Source organism: Bos grunniens, chromosome 22 (genome assembly GCF_055505025.1).
Source record: "Bos grunniens cultivar Pamir isolate PY7600 chromosome 22, Bosgru_T2T1.0, whole genome shotgun sequence".
Taxonomy (NCBI): Eukaryota; Metazoa; Chordata; class Mammalia; order Artiodactyla; family Bovidae; genus Bos; species Bos grunniens.
The window spans coordinates 48,850,744-48,863,869 of NC_141186.1; the positions used below are offsets into that span (position 1 = coordinate 48,850,744).

A 13,126-nucleotide genomic window follows, 5' to 3' on the forward strand; every position below is an offset into this window, starting at 1 on the left:
GTAAAGTCCATTTACCTGCAAAATACTTCCCTCCAAAGCAACAGGTCTAAGTTGAAAGCTCTCCATTTAATTTACTGAGTTTTGTAGATCCCTTAGTATGCTAGATAAATTCCAGAGTGAATGTATAAGGAGACACCAATGGAGAGAAAACCTTTATTTGCATAATAACAAACGCAGGTGAAGAAAGAAGTATAGGAGAACTAGATCAAGGTGGAAGAATCTTGGTGGAAGAAAAGAGTATAAAAGGCCCTCTGGGGATCAGACAGGAAGAGCAGAGGCGCTCTCTCTACAAACTCGTTCTGTGATTAGCATCAGGACTGCTCTGAACTAGCGTTCCTTAGGACTTCTCTTTCCTTGGTTAAGAGACTACCTGCTGGCCCCTTTCCTTGTCTCCCAATCCCAAAGTGCTCCCTCCTCCAAACCTGATGGAGGAGCACAGCTCTGTACCCAAATGTGTTTGGCAGAAACTACTCAGAAAATGTTACTCGGATTTTTTGCAGCTCTTAGAGATTGTGACACCCTTAGATCCCCAGGATTGGCTCCTCCTGGGACCAGAGGACTCTGGGTTTTCTAATAAGGAAGATCCTGGCCAGTTGGTCCAAGAAGGGCCCGGATTCTCTTCCAGCCCGGTGTCTCTGTAGAAATGTCCCCTGGAGAGGAAGGTGCTGCTGCAACAGGGGATGTCACCTGAGTTTTCAAGTGTGTACTCTGGTGAAAGAAAGTTGGGAGAGGCCAACTCGATCCTCTGTTTCCCTCCCAGGCACAGGTCTTTATGCCCCTCCCTAGCCACTTTTCTTCCCAAATTAAAGTACCAAGTAAAAGTCCCCACCTGATAGCACACCCTCCTCCTTTACCAGGCACTGTGAGTCCCCCTGACCCCCCACCTCCACCGCCACCACGAGTCCCAGCCCTCCCTCACCACCCTCACCAAGACCAGATCATCCCTCTAGTCCCACCTATGACTTTGGCAGCAGGCGCACACTCCATGCACTCCCATTTCTTACAGTTGGATCTGAGAGAGGAGCAGTTCCTATGGGTTCCATGGGATCCGCATGTAGCGCACAGAATGAGGCGCCACTTCCTACAGGAAGAGCCAAGGGAGGGTGGTGGGACAAAGGGAACACTCAGAACCACTCTCGGGATGTTCGCTGCAGTTCAGGCCCTTGCTGAGGTCTTCCTAGGAATCTTTCACTACACATTCTACTCAAGACGGAGGGGTGCCTGAGTGCTGATCCCGGGGCCTGTGGTCAGGCACAGCCACGCACAAGGTAGACTGGGAAGGAATGGCCCTGAGTGTCTCTCCGTGGGGCACAAGGAGAGCAGACCCAGCAGAGAGACCTGTTCACTTGTGCATGAGTGAGTCCTGAGCTGCTCCAGGATGGGACTTAGCAGCTGTGTTTGCCCTGAGATCTGCAGACAAAGGTAAATTTCTTGTGCCTGAAAACTGTGCCAAGCCCTAAGATCGCCCTGATGAGAGATCTTTCTAGTCAGGAACTTTTCCCTACCCTTCTTCCTCAGAGCTGTCTCTGCCTCGTTCATACAGACAGATGGGGGCATCACAATGCTGATAGCGCTGATACAACTCTGAGAAAGCCCCTGGCTCGAGTTCCCAGGCAGCATCTCTGCAGTGGGAGAAGAAACAGTGAGTAAGGGACGTACAATTGGTTGGTAAAACCTTTGTTCACCCTGGAAGAACTAGCAAGAACTCAAGCTAGTACAGCAAGAGTTCAACAGGCTGCCCAAATGCTTCAACAAGGCGGGGCAAGTGGTCTGGCAGTGGGAGAGGGTTGACGCAGATGAGTGGAACACAGGGGTTCCTTAGCTCCACACTGGAATTCAAGAACTCAACGAATCCTGTTCCCCAGAGCACCTTTTTTGGGAAACATGCACACCACCCCTACTTTCCTCCCCGCTCCATTCCTTTTTATAATCGAAAAGCTCTCCCACCACCCTTCCCTTTTCACTGTGTATCAATGCTTCTGCTACTTCCTCATTCTCTGAACTATCCTTACACTCACCTCCTTTCTAGAAACCTAGGCAACCCACTCCCTGGCTCAATTCCTGTGGTCAAGTTTCCACTACCTGTCTGGAATATGAATTCCCATTCTTAGCATTTCTTGAGGAAACTCTTCTCGATTGTTGCACTGTGGACATTTGAAGAAATGTTTTGCTGATGTGTGAGCATATTTCTGTAAGATAAACATGGAAAAACTTTGTGCTTATAAAAACACTCTCTTTGATCACATTCTTTCCACCCTTACCCTCATTTTACAGAGGATACTGCTAAGAGAGGTTAGGGCGAGGGCTGCAAACCCAGGGGTCAGACCAGGGACCAAAAGCTCAAGAGAGCACCCAGGAGTGCCTCAGGTGTCATCTTCAGCCATGGGGTCTGGCAGTGGGCAACCTGGCTGGGGTCAGGTACTGTGGATACACGTTTCCCTGTCCTTCAATCTCAGGAACCACAGCTGATTGTGAAGCTACTTGACTCATTCTAGGAGTAGTTCATTTGCTCCAGCCATCCTGAGGATTTTGTTCAGTCTAAATAATGAATGAGGTACTGCAGGTCAAGGATGACCAGAGACCCAGCTAAGTTTCTTCTGGAACCAGTTCTGCATACAGACTTCCAGCACAACGCACAGACGCTGAGATTGCCTGAGCATTCCCAGGATGCTCAGAGCTGGGCCATTGGGATGGTCCCCAGAGCAGAGAGAGCCCCACCTGTATGCACTTCCGGTGGTAGATGGCTTGGCTACAGCATGGGCTCTGGATGTTTTCAACACTTATTTGGGATAAGTCTTCACAACACAAGATACAGCTTTCCTCCCCCACGTTCCTGCGTCGGATGTTCTGTGTAGGGCGATGTTCCCCACAAAATGATCTGTGGCAGAGTAAATAGGCTTCGTTTTTTGTTTGTAAATGATGCAGTTTTCCAGCTGCCCGGAAGAGGAATAGCAATCAACCACTCTGGCCCGTCTCCAGTGAACCTCCAAGCTCATGGGCAGGAGGAGGAGCAGGATGAGGAACAGCCACATGCCTTCTCACAGCTGCTTTCCCACTGAGCAAAGCTCCACAGCCTCCTGTTCCTGAAAGCCCCACTTAGTTCTGAGCAGCTGTCTAAGAACCCCAGCTGTTTGTAATTTAAGGAGGGGATGGGAAGCAAGAAGCAAATCTGTGAAATCGCCAAGTCAAGACACTGTTTCTCATTATCAAATGGAGGGACAGATTTTCTGGTGAATCAAAATAGGCCCGTGAGAACTGGACTCTGATTTCATCAGATGCTAAATAACAAATTACAAAAGGGCAGCTCAACTTTCCCTCTTCATCACTCACTTGTACTCTCCAAAAAATTGTGAAAGGCAACCCCTTTCTAGGCCACAAGGAAGATGGAAGTTTCTGGCACATTGGTCCTTCTGGCAGTTGATGGCAGCTCCCTTTCTCTTGCACACAAAGCAGATCTGCAAATGAGAGCCCAGGCAGTACTCAGGGCCCCAAGACAGACAGACAGAAAAACACTCTGTAGCACAGCATCCTATGGAACGGAAATTCTTTGACACAGCAGCCATTCCTCTTCCTCAGTGACCTAGAAGCTCTAAGGCATGCCAAAGCTGAGCTTCAAGCAGCACTGCATTCTTTTTGGCTTTCTCAGGATGTTGCTCCCTCACCTGACTTAGGACACTATACCCTAGAGAAGGATGGAACTTAAGAGAAAGACTAGTGGGAAACTCAAGAGTCCTTGACTTTGAAACTACCAATTACAGAAAAGAACAGCAACAGGGATGAGAGGAGTAGTAGAAGAGGCCTACCCCAAGCCCCCGTTTCAGGGGATTCTAACCTTCCTAGAGGCCCGGGCTGCCTCCTTTCTGATGTCTTCAGGTAGGAATCCATGGAAACCTCTGTTGGATTGGCCCCTCTGAGGCAGCTTGCTAGATAGGATCTAGAAGGGCAGCAGAACCAGGCTGTCAACACTGATGATCAGTGAGACAGTGCAGTGGGGTGAGGAGGATGACAGGGTAAGACAGCCAAGAAATAGAGCTTGGTGGGATACATATGCATTCACAGGACAATTTATTTAACAAAGGTTTACATAGCACAGGCGTTGGGGACTCTTAAGTGCTTTTCAAATATTAACTTATTTAATCCTTGCAACAACCTTAAGAGGTAGGTACATCATCATCCCCATTTTATAGTCTAGAGAGATCATCTGACTGGATCAAGACCACGGAACTCCAGAACCCGGGCTTTCATCCACCTTTGTGCTATGCCATCTTTCATTTATTGAGGACTGTTTTTGTGTGCTGAGCACTTTGAGAAACACTCCTAATGCAGTGACTCATTTTCTGCTCACAAACCTGTCATACAGATGCCACTGCGATCCTCATCTTAGAGGCCACTGAGGCACAATGCATTAAGTGACCTCGCTGGGGTCACACAGCAAGGAGGCAGCCGAGTGGTGTTCACATCCGGGCCCCCAGAACCCACACTCTCCCTCTCTTGCTGTGCTGACCCTTGGTACAGAATCAATACTCTTCGCAGAGTGTATTTTTTACAGAAAAGGAAACGAGGCTTTAAAGTCACCCGACTGTAGTCATTCTGGCTTATAGGGAAAGGAGAGGAATTTAACTTTTCTTTGAAAACATACTTTAAAGGACCTTTTGTTTCTGAAAAGCCCCTAAAACAGAGTCTAGAATGGGAAATCAAACAAAAAGAAGCTGAATTGTTATGTACCCAAGAACCGTGGACATGTACATACTTCGGAAGAATTTCACACCTGAGCCCCACCCCAAGAAGCTTCCAAAAATATTAGACTTTACAGTATTAGACTGTAAGGGTATTAGACTTTACAGTAATTACATGTAATATAATGGGGACCGAGGTTATTTTAACAATAGCAAAATAGCAAAAGTGAGCCTACAAGGTTGGATGACTTGAGGATACTTGAATCATAGCCCAATTAGGCCTAAAACATATTTATGTTTACACTCACTCAAGGCTTTAGGACTATATGAGTGATTTCTATCTATACTTTTAAGTGTTATTAATATTTTCTACAATGAACTGTGTAATTTCTATAAATAGAAAATTCAATAGTGAAAGATTAAAAACAATCTAAATGTCCTTTAATAGGAGTTTAATACTTTTTGGCACACCTGTACCATGGGATACCAACCAGTTATTAAAAAGAAAAAAAAACTAGATCAGTATATTCTAAGTGGAAAGATCTCTGTAAATATATGAGCTTAAAAAAATACAAAGCACTGTGTATGTTTATTTTTATGTTGAAAATATATATGTGGAAAAATGCATTGAAATTAAACAAGATCAGATCAGATCAGATCAGATCAGTCGCTCAGTCATGTCCAACTCTTTGCAACCCCATGAATCGCAGCACGCCAGGCCTCCCTGTCCATCACCAACTCCTGGAGTTCACTCAGACTCATGTCCATCGAGTCAGTGATGCCATCCAGCCATCTCATCCTCTGTCGTCCCCTTCTCCTCCTGCCCCCAATCCCTCCCAGCATCAGAGTCTTTTCCAATGAGTCAACTCTTCGCATGAGGTGGACAAAGTACTGGAGTTTCAGCTTTAGCATCATTCCTTCCAAAGAAATCCCAGGGCTGATCTCCTTTAGAATGGACTGGTTGGATCTCCTTGCAGTCCAAGGGACTCTCAAGAGTCTTCTCCAACACTACAGTTCAAAAGCATCAATTCTTCGGCGCTCAGCCTTCTTCACAGTCCAACTCTCACATCCATACATGACCACAGGAAAAACCATAGGCTTGACTAGATGGACCTTTGTTGGCAAAGTAATGTCTCTGCTTTTGAATATGCTATCTAGGTTGGTCATAACATTCCTTCCAAGGAGTAAGCTTCTTAATTTCATGGCTGCAGTCACCATCTGCAGTGATTTTGGAGCCCCAAAAAATAAAATCTGACACTGTTTCCACTGTTTCCCCATCTATTTCCCATGAAGTGATGGGACCGGATGCCATGATCTTTGTTTTCTGAATGTTGAGCTTTAAGCCAACTTTTTCACTCTCCACTTTCACCTTCATCAAGAGGCTTTGGAGTTCCTCTTCACTTTCTGCCATAAGGATGGTATGCAGGTCAGGAAGCAACAGTTAGAACTGGACATGGAACAACAGACTAGTTCCAAATAGGAAAAGGAGTACGTCAAGGCTGTATATTGTCACCCTGTTTATTCAACTTCTATGCAGAGTACATCATGAGAAATGCTGGGCTGGAAGAAACACAAGCTGGGATCAAGATTGCCAGGAGAAATATCAATAACCTCAGATATGCAGATGACACCACCCTTATGGCAGAAATTAAACAAGACCTGACGCCAAAACAAGACAGGACTTACAAGAATGAAAAGTCACAGACCAATCTTTCTCATGAGCATAGATACAAAAATGAAACAAAATACTGAATCCAGCACCATATAAAAAGGATTATATACCATGACCAGGCAGAACTTGAGCCAGAGATGCAAGATTAGTTTAACATTAAAGTATTCAATCAATGTAACAAACCACATTAACCAAATAAATGAGAAAAACCACGATCATCTTGATACAGAAAAAACATTGGACAAAATTCAGCACATATTCATAATACCCTCCACAAACTAGAAATAAAAGGGAGCTTCTCTAATCTGGTGAAAAACCTACAGCTAACATCATAGTTTAATGATGAAAACCTGGATGCTATCCTCTAACGTTAGGAACAAGACAAGATACTCACTCAAATAACTTCTATTCAACACTGAAGGTCCCAGCTATTACAATAAAGGAAGAAGAAGTAAAAGACATAAAGATTGGAAAGAAAGAAGTAGAACTGCTTTTATGCGCCCATAATTGCGTACACAGGAAATCCTAAGGGCATTCACAAAAAATTAAAAAAATAAAATCTACTGAATAAGTGAATTTAACAAGATTGCAGATATAAAATCAGAGACTAAAAATAAATTGCATTTCTATACACCAGCAACCTTGAAAATTAAATTTTAAAATACCATTATATAATAGCATAAAAATCACAAACTATGTAGAAATACATTTAACAAAATACGTGCAAGACTTCTTCACTAAAAAACATTGCTGAGGTAAATTTTTAAAGACCCAAATTAATGGGGAAATATGTCATGTCCATGGACTAGAAGATTCAATATGGCTTGTCAATTTTTCCCAAATTGATCTATAAATTCAATGCAATACCAATCACTAACATGACAAGCCCTTTTTAAACAAGAAAAGTTGACAAGCTAAATATAAAATGTACACGGAAAAGGAAAGCACGTGATACTGATTGTCAAAGCAATCTTGGAAAAAGACTACAGAATTTACAATACTTAATTTCAAGATGCTTTAAAGATGATCAAAACAGTGTGGTATTGGTAAGGACTGACACACACATCAATGACAGAAAACAGACCATGCAGATCCACGGACATGTGGTCAACAGATTTTGACAAAGACACTGAGGCAGTTTAATGGGCAGGGAAAGATTTCCTGGGACACACAAACAAGCACTAACAATAAAAGGAAAAACGGATAAACTAGACTTCATCAAAATTAAAAACTTCTGTCCTTCAAAAGATATCATTAAAGCAGGGGGAAGGGGTGGCATGTGTGATGTTGGCCTCAGAGGTGGCCAGAAGAAGCCCCTGAAGCCCAAGAAGCAAGCCAAGGACAAGGCATTCAACAAAAACAGAGGAAAAACAGAAAAAACTCGGGAAGCTAAAAGCAAAGGCCAGGAAGAAAGGTCCCCTAGCCACATGGAGAATTAAGAAACCTGGCAAAAAGTTGTTCCTTGTGCCTGAGGCAATGATGAGCCTTAATTCCATCCCAGGTGTTTCAACATCTGGATTACCTGCCGTAACATCTGTTGCCACCTATACCTAGAATGCAGTGTTATCCTGAAACCTATTGTAAACTTAAGAATAAAATTTGCAAAAACAAAAACAAACAAACAAACAAAAAATAGATATACAGTGACTTATCTTGACTTTAATTCTCCGAGAAGGCGATGGCACCCCACTCCAGTACTCTTGCCTGGAAAATCCCATGGATGGAGGAGCCTGGTAGGCTGCAGTCCATGGGGTCGTGAAGAGTCGGACACGACTGAGCAACTTCACTTTCACATTTCACTTTCATGCATTGGAGAAGGAAATGGCAAGCCACTCCAGTGTTCTTGCCTGGAGAATCCCAGGGATGGAGGAGCCTGGTGGGCTGCCGTCTATGGGGTTGCACAGAGTCGGACACGACTGAAGCAACTTAGCAGCAGCAGCAGCAGTCATTTCTACCTTAGCTATGAAGTTCACATAAACCCAGCCCAAAATCCTGCCAAAATGTGTTCTTTGTTCTATCCTGAATTCTGTACCACCTGTAATTAAACCAACTCACTTGAAAAAAATAAAAAAGGCAAATCATAGACTGGGAGAATACACATATCAGAAAAAGGATTTGTAGCCAGAATGTATAAAGAGCTCTTATAACTCAATAAGACAAAACAACTTCTTTTTTTGCCTGACCAGGGATTGAACCCAAGTCTCCAGACAACTAGACTTTTTAAATGGACAAAATATTTGTACAGACACTTCACAAAAGAAAATATGTAAATACCCAATAAGCACACAAAAAGAAACTCAACACTTTAGGTCACCAGAAAAATGTAAATTAAAACCACAATGAGATACCAAAACATACCTACTAGAATGGTAAAATTAAAAAGACTAACAATATAAATTTTGGACAAGAATATTGGACAAATAGAAATCTCATAAATTGCTAGTGACAGTATAAACTAGTACAACCACTTTGGAAAGTGATTTGGCAACTTCACATGAAGTTAAACATATAGTTAGTAATTCCACTCCTAGACATTTGTCCCAGAGAAGTGAAAGCATGTTTTCATAAAAAAATTTGTACATGAATTTTCACAACAGCTTTATTCATAAAACCCCCAAATGGAAACATTCAAATGTTCATCAGCAGGTGGATAAAAAAGCAAATTATAATATATTCATACAACAGAAGACTACTACACTATAAAAAGGCACAGGCTAACAAACCATGCAACAAGGGTCCATTTTCAAAACATTGTGTTGAATGAAAGTAGCAAGACTCGAAAGAGTACAGATTGTATGGTTTCATTTATATGAATTATGAGAAGAGAGAAAAGTAGTCTATTGAGCAAAACAGTGATTATCTTTGAGAGAACTAACTGGAAAGGGTAGGAGGGAACTTTCTGGCATGATAGAAGTATTTATGTTGATTAGGGTAGTGTTTACATGCAAACATACGTTTTATCCCCATGATATATGAGTGTATCATGATATATGAGCTTATCATCAAACTATACACTTGAAATGAGTGCATTCCATAGCATACAAACTATACTTAAGAAAAAGAGAATACCAGGGAAAAAATAACTGCAAGAACTGTTTGCTTCTGGGGAGAAGGAGAAGGACTGAGAACACTGTTAATGGGAAGAGACTTTATATTGTACATACTTTATAATGTTAGAGGATTTTATATCAGGCACACATATTACTTCTTAAAAATCAGATTTTAAAAGAAAATAGCCATTAAGAAAAACAAGCCAACATGGCAATGCATCTGAGGCTGGGTGCAAAAACAAAGCACAGACTATATAAAAAATCATAGGACATTCAAAGCAAAGGGGGCCTTATACTTACAAGACAGAAATAATGCACACTGAGATTGTCCTTCTGAAGAAATTCCCCTAATTTTTCGGGATCCCCAGGTTCTTGAAGGCATAGCCGGCAAACTGCAAAAAGGATGTTAGGAATTCATTTTGGGAACATAACCATCTAAGTACAAGGAGGAGTAGAGTACTGGGAAGAGGATCATTTTAACAAGGAAGAGGTTGGGCTGAAGTGGTATTGGGTATCAATTAGGCTTTTATATGATTTTAGCCACATCTGAAGGAGTTGGCTGCAACTGCTCACTTCATATACTTTTGCCTCAAGTGGCTTTACTTGTTCCTTGCCCTTTGGATGTGACAGTTAAAAATTACAGACCCTGAGTTCAGGATCTTAGCGATTCTGGGAAGAACGGACAGTGAGAAGTTTGCTGCCCTCTACAGGCGGCCTTTGCTGAGGCTGGGAGGCAGCAGCTGAACAGAACCACTTGTCTTTCTTACCAGGCCCTGAAGAACACTTCCTCTGGGTTACCCTCTTTGTCTTGGCAGATCTTCTACACAAGAAATGGAAAAAATACAAGTAGTCTTTGAGGATTCTATTGACACCTTTTGTAACATTTCCCTCAAAATGTTAAACCACGGACCTGATGAAGGACCAAGATAGCTAATGGCTAAGACATTAGTTTTCTTCTTCCTTTTTCATATTTTTGAAAGCACACACCATGTTCACTGAATTATTTGAACTATGTGAGAGCACGGTCATCTTTCTGTCCGCGTGTCTCTATCGCCTGTGTGGACTGAATGATGCAAGAACAAACCCCCTTTTATTCTTTTACTGTTTCTGCCTTCACCTACCCTGAATCTCAAGTGGTACTATGTTCACAAAGCCTAATAAAATGATATTAAAACCGATTAAGAATTTCTTATTGCTAGGCAATATTCCTGGCTCTTTACATGTATTAGCTCAAAGGATTGACAGAATACTCTAAAAAGTGAGTGCTATTATTGTATATTTTCTAGATGAGGAACTGAGGCCTAAAGAAATGAAGTAACTTGTCCCAGGTCACCTAGTTAGCAAGTGTCAGAGCCAGGGTCACTCCAGTGTTCTTGCCTGGAGAATCCCAGGGACAGAGGAGCCTGGTGGGCTGCCATCTACAGGGTCGCACAGAGTCGGACACGACTGAAGCGACTTAGCAGCAGCAGCAGAGCCAGGATATGAACCTGGGCAGCAGGGCTCCAGAGCCAGGATTTTGTCTGTAGGGACATCCCTGGGAAGATAGGTTAGGGGCAGCTTCCAGGGGACCACTGGTGTGTGCTTCCACACTAACCAACCCCAGTCTCCAAGACCACGCAAAGGAGACAGAAAGTAAAGCATATACTACAGGCCACCGGGCAATTTCTCCCAAACTCTGTTAAGTCGCCTACTCCACCTCAATCTTTGATATTCCTTCTTCTTTTCTTTTATAGACTTCATTCGCTGCTGCCTCTCTCTCTCCTATCTTGAACTCTTCTGTACTATAATGAGGACAATACAGGCTCTTCCAGCTATAAATATAAACAAGTCAGCTATTAAATCTACATTAATTAAGTTCCATAAGGTCAAAGCAACAGTGCACTTTACCTCCCCATCCATGTAACAGAAAAAAAGGGACCCACCCAGTGTCAATGCCAGTAATAGCCAATAATTACTAACTGTATCCAGAACTGTTCTGGGCATTTCACATTTAACTTGCAAACCCCCCTGGAAATAGGTACCATTTTATCCCTATATTCAAGGTGAGGAAACAGGTACAGAGAGGTCACAGAGGGGCACCTGCATAGGATCAGAATTACTGATATACCACAGCAGTGTGAGAACTTGGGAGATACTATTTGAACTGGCTAACTGGTTCTTCGTTTTATGTCTACTAAATATACAAGGTAGCACTCCTAACACCTCCTTTTGCCCCCAAGTACAAGCTCCTTAATTCTACGCAGGAAAAGCTAGGTTAGGTAGCTCTTTCCTAGGAAAAGAAGCCTGTGGGATTCTGGCTGCCTAAAGCGAGAACTCCCTCTAGTGAGAGACAAGATATAACCCTGACAAACCACCCTTTGGCTCCTATCACTTCTTTTCACCAGGCTCAGATGGTCACTGAGGTCTGGCCTGTTCTCAACCTTCCTCTAGATCTGAGCCAAGATTAAAAGGCCCCAAAATGGAGAAGACACCCTGCCACTCCTTCCCTGACTAATGTCAGCTGACTACAAATTCAGAGTTTTCATTGGTTAGGGGGGAAATTCCTGAATGGGAAGGGGGACAAAAGAAATAAAACCCACTCCTATGAAGGAAGCACAGTGTCAAGTCAGTGGAGAGGACAGCATTTCTTAGGAGCGTTGAGTGAATTAGGTCAGTCCAGGGACACACACTCCAGCACCCACATCCTCAGAGCATATAGCTGGAGAGCATAAATATCTTCAGGGACTGTATGAAGGTAACTACTCAGGCAACTAGTTGTTCAGAAATCTAAGGCTCCATCTCTTCTAACCCATGAGTTGCACCTGCATTGATAATGACATTTGGTGGCTTATTTAACAAAAGCACTTGGACAGGCTGAAAAAGAAGGGCATGACTAGGGGATCCACGTTAGCAGGCTACAGAACAGTTCCAAGTTATTGGGGGAATCCAGATCATCTAGCAATAGAAATAAAACCTTAGAACTTCAGTTGTTTGCATCGCTGGACCAAGACGTTCCTTGAGTTAGATTCTGTGCACACTGGTAGTTACAGGAAGACGCAACGGTCTTTAAAGCATGTGAGGAGGACGTTGCAAACGTTGGCTTCCACAAGCTGCTCAGTTCGAGGTTTCCTAACCAAGCGGATGCTCCCTTGAACCGGTTATCAAGTTGTTTCGCTGGATAAGTGCTGCATAAAACTTGTTGAAAAAATTAAAACTAAAGAAGCGTGTTCGGCGCCGCCGCTGCAAGAATAAACAATGATTTATTGGAAAATACTGTAGGTGTGGCCACAACCGTCCCCCGGAGGTAACAGCCGGAGATGGTGCTCAAGGAGCATCCCGCGGATGCCAGACCAGGCTCATGTCGCGCCTGCCGGGCGGCTGGTGCGGGGCCGGGCCGGAGGTCGCCTCCGCCGGTCGCTCCTCACGGTAGCACAGGGGCCGCCGCTCTCGGCTGGGGCCGCCCGTCCAGCTCTCGCCGAGGGCGCTGCTGTCCCGGAGCTTTATTCGTTGTCACAAGCCGTGGTAGCTACCTCACGGGCCGCCGCCCCGCGCGGTGACTGCGCCGGCGAAGGGGGTGAGCGTGCAAACGGGGGCCGAGTCATGCGGACTGCGACCCAGGGAGACTGAGGCCGCGGGGACCACCGCGACGCTGACCGTTGTGGCGTACCCGGACCGCTAACGGTCACGCACCCGCCCCGCCCCTTCTCGCTCCACCTGGGCTCCAGCCCCGCCCCTTCCTCTTGCCCCGC

General features: G+C 44.0%; 1 protein-coding gene across 11 annotated transcripts; it reads right to left on the reverse strand.

Moving 5' to 3' along the window:
• Positions 1–139: 139 nt before the first annotated feature.
• Positions 140–13,037, reverse strand: PHF7 (PHD finger protein 7). Of its 11 annotated transcripts, none has more exons than XM_086367669.1 (11): positions 12,352–13,037; positions 11,095–11,209; positions 10,166–10,218; positions 9,699–9,790; positions 3,833–3,934; positions 3,331–3,455; positions 2,719–2,878; positions 2,083–2,189; positions 1,506–1,622; positions 1,005–1,081; positions 140–708 (listed from the first exon to the last, which is right to left on the reverse strand). In XM_086367669.1, coding segments are annotated over exons 2-11 (879 nt in total). In that variant the 5' UTR covers positions 11,139–11,209; positions 12,352–13,037; the 3' UTR covers positions 140–706. The 11 variants fall into 11 exon arrangements, with proteins under 11 accessions (XP_086223795.1, XP_086223791.1, XP_086223796.1 ...); XM_086367665.1 differs by having other exon boundaries at positions 957–1,081; XM_086367670.1 differs by lacking the exon at positions 11,095–11,209.
• Positions 13,038–13,126: the final 89 nt, after the last annotated feature.